This window comes from Mauremys reevesii, linkage group 15 (assembly GCF_016161935.1).
Source record: "Mauremys reevesii isolate NIE-2019 linkage group 15, ASM1616193v1, whole genome shotgun sequence".
NCBI classification, from domain to species: domain Eukaryota; kingdom Metazoa; phylum Chordata; order Testudines; family Geoemydidae; genus Mauremys; species Mauremys reevesii.
The window spans coordinates 6,925,010-6,947,023 of record NC_052637.1 but is presented as its reverse complement, the minus strand read 5'-3'; the positions used below and the strand labels follow the sequence as shown (position 1 = coordinate 6,947,023).

Here is a 22,014-nt window from a genome sequence, read left to right as displayed (position 1 = left end):
CTGTGCCCAGCTGGGTGGAACCAGACCTGCCTTACTCCTTCCATTGGAAGTGCGTAAACATAACAGGACATATAAAAGACAGAGCCTCTAGCTCAGTTGGGGCCAAGACACTGAGGGAGACATAGGGGAAAAATTGGTGGGTGCTCTGCACCCATCGGCAGCTCCCCAACCCACCCCAGCTCATCTCCGCCTCCACCTCCTCTCCTGAGCGCGCTGCCGGGTCCTACTTTCCCCTCCTTCCTCCCAGCACTTCTGCCATGAAACAGCTGATTTGCTTGGCAAACCTGGGAGGGAGGGCGGAGGAGGGGGGACGCAGTGCACTTGTGTAAAGAGGTAGGACCAGGGTGGGGATTTGGGGAAGGGACCAATAGGGGCAAGGAGGGGGCGAAGTTGGGGCGGGGCTGGGGCCTGTGGAAGGAGACAGATGTTTCCTGCTCACTCCAAGCTGTTGACTCTACTGCTGAGCCCAGAGACATCCTGCTCGCTGCTGGCCACCTACCCCGAGGAGACGGTCCAGGTACACCCTGGAGATGGTCCAGGTACACCCTGAGGGGAGGGTAGGAAGTGGCGACAACTGAATTCAGTCTGGCTGTAGCGCTGCCTGATGCATGGTCGGTGTGTTGCAGATGGATTCCCCAGTGACAGAATACTCCACCTCTGTTAGGCCCTTGGGTTGGGGCCTGGTGGAGTCAGGTGGGCCTAGCCACCCCCTGCCATCCACCCGTGGGGTGGCAGCCTATGCTCTCCAGGTTAAGTGGCCTGTACTGGAGCTGGGATGCCCCACTACTGGGTCTGCTCTGCCCCCACCTGAGGGCCCAGAGCTGACTGACTATGGTGTCTGCTCTACTCCTGCCTAAGGTCTCAGAGCTAATTGACTACTGGGTTTGCTCTGCCCCTGCCTAAGGGCCAGAGCATACGGACTCCAGGGAGACCCTGTTCCTGCCTAAGGGCTGGAACCCGTTGACTATTTGGGGTTCATTCCCGTTAGACCGGTTGGGATGCGAATGTCTGTTCGCTAATTTCCTCTGACACTAGGCAGCAATCCTGACAGTAGAGTGAGGCAGTGTGGCCTCCCTCCAGTCCAGAGTGGGAGGGATGACTGCCACACCACAGTCCCTTTGTGGATCTGGATTGAAGTGACATAAGGAGCACAAATCCCATTGAACATCAGTAGAAACAACATAACATGACTTAGGTGACATTTCACACCACAAGTAATGAACAATGAGGTGGTGCAGCGACAAGATCATAAAGAAGCAACAGTACAAAATTTACCACATTCAGAAAATCATTAAGGTGAAGTTAAGTTTGCAGGAACATATTGTGTCAGTGGATTAAGGGAAAGTTTCTTCTAAAAAATGCTGGAAGATTTGTGTGTGTGTGATTGTATATGCATGCGTGCGTGCATGCTAGAATATCAGGAAAGTCAGACTTAACATTACATTTACATGAAATCCCAAACCTTCATTTTCTGAATAATCACAATTAAGGAAATCAAATTACCTAAACTGTGATCCCATAAAGATACCAGCCTCCCATCTTCTGTGTTTGTATGTGGATTATGAAATATCCACCACAGATGTTTCAGTTCTTGTTTTCCTGATTTGTTTTGTTCTGGTGGTGATGAGTTCACTGTGGGATTTGGATGGTTACTCACCTGCTATATAAACTGCTGATTCCTTTTCTTGATTGAGAACGGTGTTCCTGATGCAACAGGACAAGTTTTGGTTTGAATGTTTTTTCACAATGAGTGCAGTTTCTATTCCAAACAGGTTGTTATCGCTTTGGGATTTTGTTTCAGAGAGTGATGGTAAATGTCGCCCACTGAGATCTCTCCATAGCACCACAGGCTCTGGGTACCAACCAGCTGATCGACAAACCACCCGGATCCCTCCATCCTGGTGACCCTCAATAGAGATGAGAGGAGCAGAGCCCAGACCTAAGGTGAAATACACAAAGGTGTTAATTCCATGAATTAATTTACAAAGCAGAAGGGATGAGGGACAGTTTGTGGATCCCTTACTCACACTAGAAAGCACTAATTCATGCAGGGTAGTCAGTAGAAAGCATAAATTAATACTGGAATCTCTGAAATCCCAGTGCTCATGGACACACAAAAATGTGAACAAATATTTACAATAATTTCACTGAGTCAGTAGGAGATATTTTCATCTCAACACAGGTGCAACTGAGTACTGAGCACCTTTAGAGATATGATCACTTCATTTAGGTACCTGAATTGGATCTGAACTATTTCAAAAGATGATCATTAGTGCATTAGATAAATATGTTTCTTTTAAAACATATCTAACTAGTGTCATGGTTACAGTGTCAAAGCAGCAGGGGAGAAATGCTGAGTTTTGTCTAAGAGTGGTAAATACATAATTTTCCCTCCCCACTGTGGCATTCTGCACTCCACATTCACCATAGTAATATGATTATGGTGTGATTATGATATAATTATGTTTCATCTTATACAAGATATGTCATGTAAGGTGTCAATGGAAAAGTTATGATTTGCTGAGTATGGTTATCATATTTATATGCATGTATCACTTTTGTATCTGGAGTTATGAATATTGACTAAGAGTGGTAAATATGTAACTCCCCATCCCCACCATAACCATTATACTCTCTCAGCAAATAAGAAGGCTACACCCCTAAGTAACAACCAACAGTGAACGCATAAGAAGGCCATAAACATCTGTCAATCCCACCTTATCCACACATCCTAGAAATGACTGCAGTGCAACTGGCAGACCATATGTGTCCAGAAGTCCTTTCCCTCTTCACTAAAAACCTCTTTGGGAGTTAATCAAGACTGGGCAAGAAAGTATCTTGGCCATCCTGAAAATGTTTTTAATAACATGTTGGGAAAGTTTCCAGCATATTTTCTCTAGTGTGAAAGGGGCTGTTTGATGAAATTTAGATACACTGCATTATTGTAAAATATATCACAAGTAGGGAATCACATTAATTGGAACAGGAAGGAATAAAGCCTGCAGCCTACACACAGTTAAAACTGACACAAGCTACTGACCTGCTACCTGCAGTTCCAATACGGTTTCTTCATAAAAAGTATCGTCTTGAACAAAACACAGGTATTGTCCTTCATCAGAGTGTCTGATATTGAGAATCCTCAAGGGAACGTTTCCATCTATGAGTCCGGCTTTTAAAAGCTCTGTTCTTCCCTGATACTCTGGAATCTGCCCTTCATACTGATCCTTCCCATCACGATACAGGTGCACAAAGGATATGAACTGAGATCGGAACCATCTCACCTCCATGTTTGCAGCGCTCATCGGGGGGGACAGGTGACAGGGTAACACAGCTTCCTGACCCAGGATGGCAGTGACAGGGTCACGGGGTCCAATCACTGTGAACTTTGCTGGAAAATGCACCAGGACAACAACAAGAAAAGCAGCTCAGAGGAAAGAGGGAATTTGATATGAAGGACACATCCAACCGGTTCCATTTCACACAAACTTTCCAAAAAGTTCAGCCAGAGGCAGACACTCGACATGGACCATTTCAGCCTGAATATTTAAGAGAGAGCAGCAGGACTGGGGCTTTGTTATAAGAACACTCAGCCTCGGTGCATGGCACAGGCACACAGCACTGAGATGGGGCATGGAGCTGATAAAAGACAAGATTGGCACATGACCCAGGCACAGAGCATGGACACAGTTGGGAGCTGAGAATTGGTAGGTTCAGTGCATGACAGAGGCACACAGCAGGGCCACCCGGGGGGGGGGGGCAAGTGGGGCAATTTGCCCCAGGGTGTGTCATGAGAGTTTTTCGGGGGCCCTGGAGCGGGGTCCTTCACTCGCTCTGGGGGCCCCGGACAACTCTCGTGGGGCCCAGGCCCCCAGAGTTTCCTCTGCTCTGGGTCTTCAGCGGCAATTCGACAGCGGAGGGTCCTTCTGCTCTGGGACCTGCCGCCGAAGTGCCCCGAAGACCCCCGCAGCAGGGGGGGTCCTTCTGCCCTGGGACCCGCCGCCGAAGTGCCGGGTCTTTGATGGCAATTCAGCGGTGGGGCCCCCTGCTGCCGAAGACCCCAGGCCCCCTTAATCCTCTGGGCGGCCCTGGCACACAGTGCTGACACAGGGTGGGAAGCTGAAGACGGATGTGTTCAGTCCATGGCAGAGTCACACATCAGAAAAACTGAGGCAGAGAACTGGGAATGGACATGCTTTTTGTATAGCTGAGACAAGCTCACCATTCAACAGGCTGTTTTTCTAAGTGCCCTCAGACTGACACACTTACTGACATTGCCATCAAATTTGCTGGGCCTCACCAGGAATAAGGGTCGGGTTGGTGAGCCATATTTGGTGTTCTTTCACCAAGGTGTTCCTGAGACAGAGCCCTATTGCTAGAACCAATTGTTGCATTATTATGATTCAATACTTCACATGCTCAAGAGACCAGATAACCAAACGTAGCGAAAATTATTGTGTCCTAGGTTTATTCCCCACTTTGAACTTTAGCATCCACAAGATGGGGACCTGCATGGACTCCTCTAAACTAAAATCCTAGTTCAGATCTGGTACGCTGCCACCAGCTAGAAATACCAGTGTCTAGCACACTCCCTGTTCCCCAAAAACTTTCCCTGGGGAACACAGATCCAAGCTCCTTGGGTCTTAACACAAAGGGAAATAGCCCATTCCCCCACCTCCCCCTCCCTTATCCGTCGGGAGAGATTACCTTGATTCAAACTCCTTGAATCAAACAAAGAGGGATTCTCTTTCCCCCCTCCTCCTCCTCTTCCCCTGAGATTCCAAACAAGGGAAGAAATCAATCAGGTTCCAAAAAGAAAAGATTTTATTAAAAGAAGAAAGAAAGTACACTATTTCTGTAACACCAGGATGAAAAGATTACAGGGTCTAACTTATAAAACTGGAGAGACTTCCCTCCCACCTTTTCTCAGGATAATCAAAAGTAACAGCAAACAGAAATAAAGAGATTTCTCCAGCCAACACACATTTGCAAATACAGAAATTAATTATAAGACTAATCCGCCTTTCTAATACTCCCTATACTGAATAGAAGAACTACTTCAGGAAACTTGGAGAGCCTGGAGATACGTCTGGCGCCTCTTAGATCCAAAGAGAGAACGGCAACCCAAATAAAGAACACAAACAAAGACTTCCCTCCACAGAGATTTGAAATTATCTTGTCCCTTGATTGGTCCTCTGGTCAGGTGTCTATCAGGTTACTGAGCTTGTTAACCCTTTACAGGTAAAAGAGACCTTAACCCTTAACTATCTGTTTATGACATATTACCTAAAGACAAAACAGTGCACTACGAAAAGGAGACAGCCGTATCCTCCTCCTGGGAAACAATTCTTATCTTGCAGCATGCTCACCTTACACAGAAGGTGTGCTTGAAAAATACATCCCAAACCCACTTATCGCATGGCGGTTTACAAGTGAAAAAGCACTTTATACATCACCTAAGATCCAATCCACCAGTTTCTGAACTTGTTGTTCTGTACCTTCCTTGACCCTGTTTTGGATACCACATTCCAAACCAGGTGGGTGTTGAGGTACATCCCAACCAGTGCTAGGACACACCTTTCATGGTTTTGATAGGCTTCCTATTTCCTATTGTGAACGCTAACAGATTTATAGAGTTGTGGGATATTAGATATTGGGGAACAGAATTGTGGGAAGAGCATAATACATTCAGTTAACTTCCCAACACTCTCTTTCTCTCTCATGTATATTATAGGACTACTGTGCACATAATGCCTAATAATATGGTGTATACTACATCTAACATATGTATTAGCGAACAGGCCCAATTTAAAAAGTCGCATGACATCAATATATTCTGGTTCTTCTTAAGTTTTTGTGCACATTAGTCTCAAACTATGGCTCTGATCTTTTTTACATCTGAAACCCAATAAGTTATTGGATTTTATTATTTATTATTGTTATTATTAAACTCTTCAATAAGTGTCCACCCAATGCTTTGGGCATCTTTCACAATCTTTTAAAAATACTTGTGCAAAGAAACAGACCTGGGCACTATCCCAGGTGCAAATAAAATAACCCAGCAGCAACATAATCAGGGTGTAACCCTTCTGCCAGGCTGAGTTGACAACAGCAAGGGCTGGGTTCAGTACATAGGGGTCCCCTTTCAATAATACAATGCAAAACCAGTTTGAGCCCCCACCCAGTGACCTAAGAAAATTACACACAGACCCCTGGGCCCCTCAAAAAAGCCATACTTCCTCTCTTGTAATCACAGAGTCTCAGCATAACAAAAATCTTTAATAATATGAGGCAAATGGTAGAGCATTAAATTGGGAAAACAGCACAACTTGTGTTTGTAAATACAAAGCCAAAGACTCACCTCCAAGCAGATTAGGCCCCAGCTCTTCCTACACTACCACATACAACTACCTGCCCCATGTCCCTTGCCTAGTGAGTGCTGCTTAGGTGAGGGCGAGTCCCTCAGTCATAAAATGCCAAGTACAGTTCTACTGTCCTTGATTCACAGAACCAGGATAACAACACTGTACTACTCCTGCCCCAATAATGAAGAGACTGGGGATCCCACAGCAGCCAAAGTGACCATTTGGCCCAGCACTCCCATCATGCTAGGGAGGGTGGGTGTGCCCATGCAAATGAGATCAGCCCCAGAAGTCCTTTTCCACAGCTCACCACCGGATGTCAGGGTAGAGCCCGTTCTGACTCTGCTTACAAGGGCAAAAATTGAATGAAGAAGGCGCTGATCTTGCTATGTGGTTAAGTTTACACACTGTGAGTAGTTACATTGACTTTGAGTGAAGCATGTTGTCAAGACACTTCAGGAGCCTAAATAAATCCTTTAAGAAACAGCAGACACAGGGTGGATTCCTACCTGATTCCATCTTGTGAACATAACAAGTAAAGAAGAAAATAATAAAACCAGGGAGAGAGGAGCTGGCTTTGGAGCTGTCACAGAATGAGAGAATCTTCATCTTCACTGTAACTTGATCTAGACAACAGAAAGAAGGAGGAAAAATCTTATCACAGTGAGCATAACACTGATTAACATTAAATGATTAAAGTCAAACATTAAAATCAAACATTTTTTAAAAACAACTAACAAAATCATCCTAAGCACAGGATTTGGTGATGATGGGGGACTTCAACTACCCAGACATCTGTTGGGAAAATAACACAGCAGGGCACAGATTATCCAACAAGATCTTGGAATGTATTAGAGACAATTTTTTATTTCAGAAGGTGGAGAAAGCTACTAAGGGGGAGGCTGTTCTAGATTTGATTTTGGCAAATAGGGAGAAACTGGTTGAGAATTTGAAAGTGGAAGGCGGCTTGGGTGAAAGTGATCATGAAATGATGAGTTCATGATTCTAAGGAATGGTAGGAGGGAGAACAGAAAATAACAATAATGGATTTCAAGAAGGCATTGTGATAAATGAAGGCTGGGGGGGGGGGCAGAGCTGGCCTTACCATGAGGAGAACTGAGGCAGTCGCCTCAGGTGCCAGACTGGGGGGAGGGGAGCAGAGGAGGGGGCGCCACTAGGACCCAGAGTGTAGAAAATTGTGTTGGCTGCTGGTGCATATGTATTCTCTCTGCTCTAGATGCACAGAGATGGTGGAGTGCTGTGCTGGGGGAAGGAGGGCACAAGAGACATAACAGGCAGGCAGGAGAGAGGGAATAACAGAAAGCAGCAAGAGTTTCAGGGAGAGAGAGGAGGAAAAGCCTCTTATGTACCTCTCTAACACCTCCAGGAGCCTGGAATGATTAACACCAGCTTCTCAGGTAGCTTTCTGTTTCCTGCTGCTTCCCTGAACCCACCTGAGGAGAACAGGCAGTCAACTGAAGTAGTAGGAGCCAGTTAGGCCATTAAAATGATGATATTTTCCCTCACTCACGCCCTGCTACCAGCCTGCTTATTTGTCCCCTTCAATTAAGTGTTGAGAACTACTCTAGCTGGCACAGAACAGCAGTCATGAGTGAAAGAAGAAAACGCCCCTCCGGGGCAGCATTTAGAAAAAGAAAGAAAGCACAGGAAGCTTTTCTATCTAAGCAAGAAGGAGCTCTCCTGAGATACATAGACACAAATGTTCACAGTGAGCCTTCTGGCCCCAGTAAGGATGTGAGTGGTGAGGAGATGCCTGATCTTCCAGTTAGTCAGAGTGCAGGTGACCTGGCAACTACTGCAGCATCCATATCTCCATCTCAAATGGATGTAACCAGGCACATTCCTGAAGAAAAGAGGAGAGTGTGGTGGAGGCACAAGAAACAGCAGCTGCTGAGTTTGGTTCCTTAAGTCTAGATGATCCAGGACTGTGGACCCACTTGAGCAGTAGCCTGAGGGACTTCCTTGTACTGCATGTTCCCCAAAGACAATGAAAATAAAAGTTTCCACCCAACACATTACTGGCGTGAAATCCCCAATGGTGACAAAGTGGAGAGGCCATGGCTTATGTAATCAAAACCCCAGAATACTGCATGCTGTTTTTGTTGCAAACTCTTCCAGTCTAATGTTCCAGCCACATTGGGTTCTACAGGAACAAAGGACTGGAAAAATCTGGCTAGAAATCTGGCATGCCATGAGAAGGCAGGAAATCACCAGAGAGCATTCCATAGGTGGAAAGAGCTTTAGATGAGACTAAGGTTAAAGGCCACCATAGATGATCACCATCAAGAGAAGATTGTGTCAGAGTCTCTTTACTGGCAAAACGTTCTGAAAAGGCTCATGGCATTGTGAGAATGCTTGCTACCCAAAACCTAGCACTGTGTGGCACTTCAGATCAGCTGTATGTGCCAAACAATGGAAACTTCCTTAAAATTGTGGAGCTGACAGCTGAGTTTGATGCTGTACTCCAGGAGCATCTAAGAAGTATCACCACCCAAGAAATGTACACACACCACTACCTTGGAAAAACAACTCAAAATGAGATCATACAGTTACTGGCAACAAAAGTCAAACAGAAGATTGTGGCTGATCTGAAGTCAGCAAGCTATTACTCTGTTATTCTGGACTGCACACCTGACATCAGCCATATGGAACAAATGACTTTAATGGTGTGTTTTGTAACAACAGAACCTAGTGAAAAAGTCCCTGCAATGGTGACTGTCAAAGAACATTGTCTAGAATTTATTGACATTGATGATACTACAGGAGCTGGTATGACAAACGTGCTTCTTAAAAAGCTGGAAGATACAGGAATTACGAGAGCTGACATGAGAGGTCAGGGCTACGATAATGGTGCCAACATGAGAGGAAAGAACAGAGGAGTGCGCACATGGATCGGAGAGTTAAACACTTGAGCTTTTTTTGTCCCATGCAGTTCTCATTCATTGAACTTGGAGGTCAGTGATGCAGTATCAGCTTCTTGCGAGGCTGCTGAATTTTTTAATATAATTCAAAGCATCTATGTATTTTTCTCTGCATCAACTCATCAGTGGCAATGAAGCAACATCTGGGAACATCCTCTCTAACACTGAAACCACTGAGTGTCACAGGATGGGAAAGTCAAGTGTAGGCAATAAAGTCTGTCAAACGCCAAATTGGGAAGATAGATGGTGCCAGAGTTGCCATTATGGAGGATAATACTATGACAGGAACTGTTCGTGGGAGAACTGTGGCAGAGGGAAATGGACTCACCAGAAACATACATAACTTCAAATTTCTGTGTGGCTTAGTGTTATGTTGCGACATTCAGTTTGAAATAAATGTTGTAAGCAAGAGACTCCATGGTGTTGACCTTGATATATCTGGAGCAATGGAAGAACTGGACAAAGCAAAGTCATATCTACAGTCTTACTGGTCAGATGAGGGATTTCAAAATGTTCTGAAGAGTGCACAGAAGCTGGCAGAGGAATTTCACACTGAAGCTATTTTCCCACCCATTCAAAAATACAAGAGTCACTGAAGAAGAAGACATTTTGATTATGAGCAGGGACGGCTCTAACATTTTTGTTGCCCCCAACAAAAAACCAAAAGAGCAACGCCTCGTCCCTGCAAGTGCTGCTAAACCTCCTTGCGCCGCGCCAAGTCCTCGCCTCCCAGCGCGTCGCACCGCCCAAGTCCTCGCCCCCAGCGCCGCGTCGCACCGCCCAAGTCCTCGCCCCGAGCGCTGCGTTGCGCTGCCCAAGTCCCCGGCCCCCCGCGCCGTGTCGCAACACCCAAGTCCCCACCCCCCCGAGCATTGCTTCGTGCCGCCCAAGTCCCCGCCTCCCCCAGTGCCATGTTGTGCCGCCCAAGTCCCGGCCCCCACAGCGCCGCATCGCGCCGCCCAAGTCCCCGCCCCGCCAGCGCCGCATCGTGCTGCCCAAGTCCCCGCCCCCCCCAGCGCCGCGTCGCGCCGCCCAAGTCCCTGCCCCCCCACAGCACTGCCTGGCCAAACCAAAAACAACAAAACCAAACCCCGATCGCCTCCCCCTCCCAAGGTGCCTCCCCAAGCACGTGCTTGGTAGGCTGGTGTCTGGAGCCAGCCCTGATTATAAGGCACGGGATAATCCAATAAGAGACCACAAACAACAATTCAAAGTTGAATTCTTTAACCAGGTGCTAGATTATGCAATACAGTCAGCTAAAGAACATTTAATGCAGCTCAAGGAACAGAGCAGTATAGTTGGGATGTTGTATGATATTCCAAAACTCCTCACTGTACCTGAAGAAGACCTACACCAGCAATGCAGGGCACTAGAGACAGTGTTGATACACGATGACATGTGTGATATTGATGCGAGTGATTTAGGTGATGAACTGAAAGCCCTTTCAAGATACATTTCAGCAGGATCAACTCCAAAGGCTGTTCTGGAATATATGTGCACAAATAAGATGACCACCCTCTTTCCAAATGCTTTTGTTGCTCTGCGCATACTTCTAACACTTCCTGTAACAGCTGCCAGTGGAGAATGCAGCTTCTCCAAGCTGAAGTTAATAAAAACCCATCTACGCTCCACAATGACACAGGAGAGGCTGGTCAGCCTTACAACCATCTCAACGGAGCATGAATTGGCCCAGACTGTGGACTTTTTGCAGGAAGCTGTTCAAATCTTTGTAACCAAGAAGGCACGAAAAGCACCACTTTGATTATTCAAACAGATAAAAATGCCTGTGTTTACTATGCAGACAAGAAAAGTTACATTTGCTGTTCAGGCATTTGAAAGTCAAATGCTACTTTAAATTTTTGAACAAGGGATTTTAAGTTGTTAGTTCTCCCTTATTGGGGTACGTAGCAGAGCAGTACCATGAGAGGAGTAGAACAGGAAGATGTCAGAATTTCAAAGTTTTGGGGGCATTATTTGAGCTCGCTGCCTCAGGTGCCAAAATGTTGTGGCACGAGGGAGGGGCCTCCCTTTTATGTAACACCCAGCCATTAAGTTAGCTATAAAACCCCTGTTAGTAGCTGTTCTCAACTTGCTTTACCTGTAAAGGGTTAAAAAGTCCATAGGTAAAAGGAAGGGAGGGCACTTGACCAAAAGGGCCAATGGGAAGGCTAGAACTTTTTAAAATTGGGAAAAAGTCTTCCCCTTTGTCTGTCTGTGTTGTTCTCCCAGAGAGCAGAGACAGGGCTGGAACTATGCTATAAAAAGCTTTGGGCCAGATATGAAAAATCATCAAATCATACCTAGAAACTACTCATTTAACACCCCAGTAGATCAGGAAATGTCTAGGAAGACACAATTAGGCTGATCTCTGTTTATTTCTTTATGGCTTGTTGACTCCTCTGTGCTAACCCCAAATGCTTTTGTTTTGCTTGTAACCTTTAAGCTGGACCTCAAGAAGGTTATTTTTATGCTGAATTTTTGTACATGGTTTTTAAAAAATCTATCAATAGCTTGAGTCTCAAATGCATTTTCTTTCTTGTTGTTTTTAATAAAATTTCCTTTTTTTAAGAACAGGATTGGATTTTGTGTTCTAAGAGGTTTGTACACATGTTGTTTAATTAGCTGGTGGCAACAGATGATTTCCTTTGTTTTCTTTCTCAGCTCTTCCCTAGAGGGAGGGTGAAAGGGCTTGAGGGTGCCCCACAGGAAGGAATTCCGAAGTGCGCCTTCCTGGGTTCTCAAAGGGGTTTTTGCAGGTGGGTGATGGCAGCATCTACCCATCCACGGTCAGAGAAAAGCAGTAACCTTGGGAGTTTAATACAAGCCTGGAGGGCCAGTATTAATAAAAACATAAGAATGGCCCTACTGGGTCAGACCAAAGGTCCATCTAGCCCAGTATCCTGTCTTCCGACAATGGCCAGTGCCAGGTGCCCCAGAAGGAATGAACAGAACAGGTAAACATCAAATGATCCATCCCTGGTCACTCATTCCCAGCTTCTGGCAAACAGAGGCTAAGGACACCATTCCTGCCCATCCTGGCTAATAGCCATTGATGGATCTATCCTCCATGAATTTATCTAGTTCTTTTTTGAACCTTGTTATGGTCTTGGCCTTCACAACATCCTCTGGCAAGGAGTTTCACAGGTTGACTCTGCATTGTGTGAAGAAATACTTCCTTTTATGTGTTTTAAACCTGCTGCCTATTAATTTCATTTGGTGACCCCTAGTTCTTGTGTTATGAAAAATAGTAAACAACACTTCCTTATCTACTTTCTCTACACCAGTCATGATTTTATAGACCTCAATCATATCTCCCCTTAGCCATCTCTTTTCCAAGCTGACAAGTCCCAGTCTTATTAGTCTCTCCTCATATGGCAGCCGTTCCATACCCCTAATAATTTTTGTTGCTCTTTTCTGAACCTTTTCCAATTCCAATATATCTTTTGTTGAGATGGGGCGAACACATCTGCATGCAGTATTCAAGATGTGGGTGTACCATGGGTTATATAGAGGCAACATGATATTTTCTGTCCTATTATCTATCCCTGTCTTAATAATTCCCAGCATTCTGTCTGTTTTTTTGACTGCCGCTGAACATTGAGTGGATAGTTGGGATTATGCTTTCCAGTGTGTATTACTTTGCATTTATCAACATTAAATTTCATCTGCCATTTTGTTGCCCAGTCACCCAGTTTTGAGAGATCTTTTTGTAATTCTTTGCAGTCTGCCTGGGTCTTAACTATCTTTAGTAATTTTATATCAGCTGCAAATTTTGCCACCTTATTGTTTACCTCTTTTTCCAGATCATTTATGACTATGTTGAATAGGATTGGTTCCAGAACAGACCCCTGGGGGACTCCACTATTTACCTCTCTCCTTTCTGAAAACTGACCATTTATACCTACTCTTTGTTTCCTATCTTTTAACCAGTTAACAATCCATGAGAGCACCTTCCTTCTTATCCCGTGTTAGTTTACTTTGCATAAGACCCTTTGGTAAGGACCTTGTCAAAGGGTTTCTGAAAATCTAAGAACACTATATCCACTGGATCCCCTCAGTCCACATGATTGTTGATCCCCTCAAAGAATTCTAGTAGATTGGTGAGGCATGATTTCCCTTTACTAAAACCATGTTGAATCTTTCTCAACAAATTATGGTCATCTATATGTTTGATGATATTGTTCTTTATTATAGTTTCATCTTTAGAATCCTTGCAGGCCCCCATCTTCTGCACTCAAAGTGCCAGAGTGGGGAATTAGCCTTGACAGGCAGACTTTAGCAAATTCAGGGAATTGGTGGTAAGATCCCATGGGAAGCAAGTCTAAGTGGGAAAACAATTCAATAGAGTTGGCAGTTTTTCAAAGAGACATTATTACAGGCCAAAGAGCAAACTATATCACTGCGTAGGAAAGATAGGAAGTATGGCAAGAGGCCACCCTGACTTAACCAGGAGATCTTCAATGACCTAAAAATCAAAAAAGAGTCCTACAAAAAGTGGAAACTAGGTCAAATTATAAAGGATGAATATCAACAAATAACACAAGTATGTAGGGGCAAAATTAGAGAGGCCAAGACACAAAATGAAATCAAACTAGCTAGAGACATAAAGAGTAACATTCTACAAATACTTCAGAAGCAAGAAGAAAACCAAGGACAGGATAGGCCTGTTATTCAATGGGGAGAAATAATAACAGAAAGTGTGGGAATAGCAGAAGTGCTAAATGATGTCTTTGTTCCAATTTTCACCAAGAAAGTTGGTGGTGACTGCACGTCTAACACAGTGAATGCCAGTGAAAATGAGGTAGGATCAGAGGCAAAATAGGGAAAGAACAAGTTAAAAATTACTGAGACAAATTAGATGTCTACAAGTCACCAGGACCTGATGAAATGCCTCCCAGAATACTCAAGGAGCTGACTGAGGAGATATCTGAGCCATTAGCGATTATCCTCGAAAACTCATGGAAGACAGGAGCGATTCCAGAATACTGGAAAAGGGCAAAAAAGTGCCAATCTATAAAAAGGGAAATAAGGACAACCCAGGGAATTACAGACCAGTCAGCTTAACTTCTGTACCAGGAAAGATAATGGAGCAAATAATTAAGCAATCAGTTTGTAAACATCTGGAAGATAATGAGGTGATAAGTAACAGTTAGAATCATAGAATCATAGAATCATAGAATTCAAGATCAGAAGGGACCATTATGATCATCTTTCTTTGACAGATGTAACAAGCCTTGTGGATAGGAGGGAAGTGGCCACCCATCTTGACTTTAGCAAGTGAACTGTCTCCCATCACGTTCTCATAAACAAACTAGGCGAAATGCAACCTAGATGGAGCTACTATAAGATGGGTGCAAAACTGGTTGAAAAACCATTCCCAGAGTAGTTATCAATGGTTCACAGTCACGATGGAAGGGCATAACGAGTGGGGTCCTGCAGGAATCAGTTCTGGGTCAGGTTCTGTTCAATATCTTCATCAATGATTTAGATAACGGCATAGAGAGTACACTTATAAAGTTTGCAGACAATACCAAGCTGGAAGGTTGCAAGTGTGTTGAATAGGATTAAAATTCAAAATGATCTGGACAAACTGGAGAAATGGTCTGAAGTAAATAGGATGAAATTCAATAAGGACAAATGCAAAGTACTCCACTTAGGAAAGAACAATCAGTTGCACACATACAAAATGGAAAATGACTGCCTAGGACGAAGTACTATGGAAATCATAGTGGACCACAAGCTAAATATGAGTCAACAGTGTAACACTGTTGCAAAAAAGCAAACATCAATCTGGGATATTAGCAGGAGTATTGTAAGCAAGACACAAGAAATAATTCTTCTGCTCTACTCCGCGCTTGATTAGGCCTCAACTGGAGTATTGTGTCCAGTTCTGGATGCCACGTTTCAGGAAAGATGTGGACAAATTGGAGAAAGTCCAGAGAAGAGCAATAAAAATGATTAAAGGTCTAGAAAACATGACCTATGAGGGAATATTGAAAGAATTGGGTTTGTTTAGTCTGGAAAAGAGAAGACTGAGAGGGGACATGATAACTGTTTTCAAGTACCTAAAAGATTGTTACAAGGAAGAGTGAAAAAAATTGTTCTCCTTCATCTGTGAGGATAGGACAAAAACAATGGGCTTAAATTACAGCAAGGAGGTTTAGGTTGGACATTAGGAAAAATTCCCTAACTGGAGAAATGGTCTGAAGTAAATAGGATGAAATTCAATAAGGACAAATGCAAAGTACTCCACTTAGGAAAGAACAATCAGTTGCACACATACAAAATGGAAAATGACTGCCTAGGAAGAAGTACTATGGAAAGGGGGTCATAGTGGGCCACAAGCTAAATATGAGTGAACAGTGTAACACTGTTGCAAAAAAAGCAAACATCAATCTGGGATATTAGCAGGAGTATTGTAAGCAAGACACAAGAAATAATTCTTCTGCTCTACTCCGCGCTTGATTAGGCCTCAACTGGAGTATTGTGTCCAGTTCTGGATGCCACGTTTCAGGAAAGATGTGGACAAATTGGAGAAAGTCCAGAGAAGAGCAATAAAAATGATTAAAGGTCTAGAAAACATGACCTATGAGGGAATATTGAAAGAATTGGGTTTGTTTAGTCTGGAAAAGAGAAGACTGAGAGGGGACATGATAACTGTTTTCAAGTACCTAAAAGATTGTTACAAGGAAGAGTGAAAAAAATTGTTCTCCTTCATCTGTGAGGATAGGACAAAAAACAATGGGCTTAAATTACAGCAAGGGAGGTTTAGGTTGGACATTAGGAAAAAATTCCTAACTGCCACGGTGGTTAAGCACTGGAATATATTGCCTAGGGAGATTGTGGAATCTCCATCAGTGGAAATTTTTAAGAACAGGTTAGGCAAACACCTGTCAGGGATGGTCTAGATAATGCTTGATCCTGCCATGAGTGCAGGAGACTGGACAAGATGACCTCTCGAGGTTCCTTCCAGTCCTACAATTCTATGAATTCCTCAGTGTGGGCCATTTGCAGCTATTAGTCCCAACAGCATGATTCCCAGAATGCTATGCAGCTGCTTTGCAGAGGAGGGGTCTATCTACTACATGCACAGAAGAAAGGAAAAAAACAGTTTGGGGCAGTTACTGAGCATTCGGGGGAGGCAGCAGGGTCCAGAGGTGATGGCAGGGGGTGCGGAAGCCTGTGTAGCCAGTGGGGGCCAGAGGTGATGTGGGGAGGTGCCAAAATACAAGTTCACGCAGGGCACCATTTTCCCTAAGGCCAGCCCTGACAATGTCCAACTCCTTTTGTTGGAATCTGTGTTTAAGGAATTGATAACTCAACAGCTGTTGCAGATCAGTTAACACATATACACAAAACCCATACCAAGTTAAATATGTAGACATCCCCTCACTGTGTAATCACATTGAAGATTCTGATTCCAATTCAGCAATGAAGTCCACCCCTATTCAAGAACACACTAAAAACAGTTGTTTAACTTAAGGCACATTCTTAATTCCCACTGATTTTAAAATGAGTAAAGGATGCACTTTTCTGTTTCATTCTGGATATAATTGGACATTTTTCCCATTCAAAATATCAGAACAAGAGGATTCAGTGCACCCACCTCCACCCCAAGAAAAAGCAAGAAAATTAGTGACAATAGGCAGGAAATGATAGTGATGGCAGCTGGGTTTGCAGCTCTATGTTTCTTTCAGTATTCTAAAGACAGGAATTTATTTTGTTACAAATCTTCCTTTACCTTCACTGGGTGCAGGGTCTGGCCCAGTGTTCTTGAATAAAGCACAACAACAATATAAATGAATTGCTAAGTCAAACTGCAGTAACAATGGTGTTGTGATGCTAGGAAAGTGATCTGAAATGCATTTTGAATATATATATAATTTTACATTGTACATGTAACATAGTATCTCCATAAAGAGTAAAACAAATTCTTTTAGGATTATCAAATCTTTGTATTAACAACCCATGCACAAAAATCAATGGCTGTTAAGGATTATATAAATAGAGCCATTTAGTTCAATGGTTTTCAAGCAGCCAAAGTTCATTTACCTGATCTGAGAAGTTCTATAACCATTAGGGTGTGACCTGGCCTTCCAAAATCCTCATCTGGTTACTGATAGTTTATATTCTAAAGATCGTTCCATTGTATCAATTTGCACAGCTACTTCCAGCTATAAAATAGCTGCAGAGGGTTATTGTAGTCTCTCCTTACAGTTTTTTGGACAAATCCTGGTTTTGTTCCAAACTGGTAAATGTGATTTTCTCTTTCGGGTGCTGCCTTTGAAAGTAGAAGTACTAGAGGAATTGGGAAGTTGAAATCATTGCAAACACTGTCATGTGAGTAGATATGTCTTCTCTGAAAGAAACAGCCACAATCCTGCTTCCGTAGAAGTATAATTACTAGCAGATTAAAATATTCAAGTGCCTAAATTACCTGAATACAGTAGTGATTTTGAAGGGACTCTTGTTCTTCATTTTTTGTGAACTATACTAAATATCACAGATATAGAATAATAAAATAATAATAAAAATAAATAATTAATAATGACTATTTACATCTTATCAGAATAAAAAATCACCTGTGGATAATTAGGAATAGTAATAATAATACCTTTACAATGCTAACATGGAGTTTAGAGTAAATGTCATTTTTTAAATGCCAGTATCATCTGAAAATTGAAGCCCCGACTGTCTGTGCTGAAAAGACTGAGGGCAGGTCTACACTACAAATGTACAGTGGTGCCTCTGTAGTGCTTCTGGTGAAGATGCTGTAAGCTGCCAGAAAAGAGCTCTCCAGTCATCTTAATAACTCCACCTCCACAAGAGGCAGTTGCTATGTTGGTGAGAGAAGCGTAGTTCAGTATCACTACATTGCTCAGGGTGCGGATTAGTCATGCCCCATAGCCAAGTAAATTATATCAAAGTAATTTGATAGTGTAGGCCAGGGCTCAGACTACAACTTTACAGAGAAATTACAGACCAGCATTAGGAATCTAGAATTCTGACTGTATATCAAACAATGGTGCTATCCTAGAACAAGCTGGAAATGGTGATATTTACAAAAACACATCACAGTCATAATACCTCCAGATAAAGATCACTCAGAAGTTATAATATGGGGCTGTCTCTGGATACATAAACAAGCAGAACTCTTGTAGGGCCATAATCTGGCCCAAAATGAGCAAGACAAATGTGTTATAAGCAGAGACAGAGAGGAGGAAAACCTATTAGAGAGGCATTAGGAGGGTAGAATGGTGGATGCAGCAAAGTACAAATTGCTCCTGAAGAAAACCATATGGTTGTGGGCATGGGCTTCCAATTCCCCAAAGGAAAGGGAAGGGAAGATCTGGTACTGACTAAATACCCAGGTTTAGACTTCTAACCCCTCATAAATTACTTTAGGTGATTCCATCCTGAATTTGGGTTCCAACTCATCTTTGGAGGAGAAGGAAGGATCCAGGAGAAAAGATGAGTCAAAAAACCCTTTGCTGAGTCAGGTCTCATTTCTGCAGCGCAAGAACAACTGAAAAGAGAAACATCAAGAGATGTGGCATTGACACCACACACTGGGAGACAGTAGCCCAGGGCATGGATAACTGGCAAAGACTTGTCAGAGAAGGAATGTCCATTTTTGAGGAAAATCGCTTTTTGTGATGGTCTAAGAAAAACACCAGAAAAGAAAGGACAGACAACTCTCATGCAGCAACAATGGCCCAACCCTGACTTCCAACACCACCTGCGACATCTGCCAATGAGCTTGTGGCTCAAGGATCAAACTCCTCAGTCACCAAAGGACCCATAAAAATAAAACATGTGAAAGAGATCGTCCTCGACCTCGAGGGAATGTCAACAAGACGAGGGGAAGATATGGCATTGGAGAAGAGCCACTCCACTTCAGATGGTGGAACATCTGGGGGAGGAGGTGGCAGATTTAATTTAAAAGGCTGTCTGTCAGGTTTTAGAATAATAATATATTTTTTAAAAAATTCCCCACAGAGAAACAAACAAACATTCTAGTACTTGCCTTCCCTCTGTGCCCTCCAGTCTCACAGCCACTCTCCCTAACACACAGCTCTTAGAGACAGGTTTTGGGTAAGCCTAGAGAAGAGAGCAAGTTACTGAGGGAGCCAAACTATGGGAGAGGTAGAAGCTGTGTAAGAAGGTTTATGATTGTTACCTGGGGTTTTCAGAACCCACAGCAGGGGCAACTTAACTATTTCACTCAGGAATAAATCAACGGGAACACAACAATTCTGTCTGATAAAGGATGAATGCAGGTAAGTCTGCTCTATCTAAAACTGCAGTTTATTAGATTTAAGCACACAGAGACACAAGCAATAGGTTTAGAACATCCCAAATATTTACCTAACATCTGGAACAGCACTGAGTACTTAACAGCGAGTTTGCACCGTCCAGGTACTCACCCTCGGGGGAGAAAAGGTGACAGGAAAAACATCTCTCAAGATGGCTACAGAGGACTGCTCCAAAATACGCTGTATTAGCTAATTTTTTATAACTAACTTTTACAAAACACATAGATCATAGTGACCCCAACTAAATCATCACTTTTGCTAACTTTCAATAATCTTTCAATAAAATATCAACAAGCATTGCTAACAATCTTAATCATAACAATACTTCTATATCAAAGGTGCCTGAAGTCGAGGTTTTCATCCACCAAGATTTTCAGTCTCAGTTGTTGACTTTTCTTTCCCCTCCTCCCATTCTGATTAGCAGAAACTGCCAGACAGTTTTGACCTTGACTCTAAAAGCCTGTTTTTCAAATTAACCCTTAACGATGCAGTGTTCTATTTTATTAATTCCTGGTGACTGAATGCACATAAAATAGTTGCACGTAGCTAGATCAAAATCTGAAGTACACCCCGCTCAGATCCAGGGTAACATGATGACCCTAGAACTGACCCCACACTGCCTCACAGCCCAGATCACCTCAGCAGGGTTAGGGTTGTTCTGGCCCTTCCGCCTCACAGACTCTCTGGTGACCCCACAGCCCAGGTCCCCTCCCACACTCCACCTCCCAGTAATGTCTCCCAAAGTTGAATCCCTCACAGCCCAGCACACAGTGATGTGCATCAAATCTCTGGATTTTCAGGCAGATCCTGCAACACATCTCCTCTTTTCACACTTTTCTGATACTCAGACACAGTGAGGATGGAATGAGCCGTGTCTGGATCTAGCATCACATTCATGGCAGTACTGCAGGGAAAGCTTTTTCCCAACCCATGAAGAAGTGAGCTACATGAAGGGAAGGATCACAAAAAGCCCAGCCCAAGGGAAAGGACTGATGCTGGAGAAGATCCATGGGACAGACTCCGTCACTTCACTTGTTCCTCTGGATTTAATATGAAACAGGCACGTGAAAGCCTCACAGAACCCCAGGGCACAATTAAGAGTGTCTGGATGTGGACAGTGAAAATATTTCTGTTCCTCGTCAAAAGCATGAACTGAGCAATGAAGCTGGTTTCAGGATTGTTTGTGTGACTTGGGTTTCAGATCTTCATGGTGTGTTTATTGTTAGAGGGGTATGTTGGACTTGTTACTTTATCTGCATGTTCATTACAATGTTTCCATGGGGATTTTCTCTTCCTAGAAAGGAAATCTCCCTCTGGAGTCTCACCATGTCTGTGTGATCTGATGGGTTCCCCCCTTTTCTCTCCAGTTCAGATGGTGGGGCATCTGGGAGGTGGGAGGGAGGAGGAGGAAGATGAGATTTCATGCTGTCGTGTTTGTAATGACATCCCCACTCTTAATGGACATATGGTCATGGCAAATCCCAAAGAGATGTGGCCAAATTGCAGACTAAACATCCCCAAATCAATCTCTAGCTAAGTCTTTAACGTAGCCCAGCTGCATATTCAGTTTGTGTCCATCAGTGGTGAGCCAAAGCTTTTGGCAAACGTGGTAAACATGCTTGGGAATTCCTTGGTCTTCTAGCCTAATAATATATCCATAATAAGAAAGGCACCAAAGCCGAACCAGTGCTGATGGAGCTGATTATTGGATTCAGCTTTAAATATCCTTGAATTTTTAACTGATGTAATGGTGTTTTATTTATGAGAGAGAAAAAGACAGAGAGGGACAGACAGACAGACAGAGATCTTTAATAAGAATCTGGGACTTGTATGGGCTGAGATAAGGTGTTTGGGTGCTAGTCAGTGAAAATGTTTCTGATTATTTAGTGTCTTTGAGTTGTTGTTCATGTTTCTTTAGTGAAGATGTTTCCATGGGAATTTTCTCTTCATTTAAATATAAACAAACACCCGCTGAAACCTCACCCTTTTTGTGTGATGCCAGAGATCTCCCACTGTTCTCCACTTCACATGGCAGAGTGGAGGGAATAAAAGGATCAATAAGATTTAATTCTGTGACATTTACAATGGTATCATCACCATTAACTGATCTATGTTAATGTTCTAATTATTACACAGGGATACATGCACTCTAAAGAGGCCTGACAAAAATTAATCTGAACTTTGCACTTCTATTTCCTCTTTCGTTTTGGCATCTCAAAGCTGCTGAATCAACAGCCACTAAACCTCACAGCCAACTTAAGAAATACTATCTGTGGGAAAAATTTCCTGTTACCTCCCCACGCCCTGACTGTCCATGCCCCCCCCTCATTTGTTTCTCTCAACCTAGACCCAGATCCTGCCAAGACTCCAGTGCAAAGTAGCTTTACACACATTGGA

At 43.4% G+C, this 22,014-nt stretch overlaps 1 protein-coding gene across 1 annotated transcript in view; it reads right to left on the bottom strand.

Annotated features, from left to right (window-relative positions):
- Positions 1 to 19,705, bottom strand: part of LOC120383519 (butyrophilin subfamily 1 member A1-like) — a 32,230-nt gene extending 12,525 nt beyond the window's left edge. Inside the window, exons 1-4 of the mRNA XM_039501687.1 lie at positions 19,670 to 19,705; positions 6,869 to 6,985; positions 3,041 to 3,388; positions 1,658 to 1,939 (exon numbers count right to left, since the gene is read on the bottom strand). Of these exons, the coding sequence (XP_039357621.1) occupies positions 1,658 to 1,939; positions 3,041 to 3,388; positions 6,869 to 6,985; positions 19,670 to 19,676 (754 nt within the window). The 5' untranslated portion in view covers positions 19,677 to 19,705. The remainder of the gene's footprint in view (positions 1 to 1,657; positions 1,940 to 3,040; positions 3,389 to 6,868; positions 6,986 to 19,669) is intronic.
- Between the last annotated feature and the right edge of the window lie 2,309 nt (positions 19,706 to 22,014).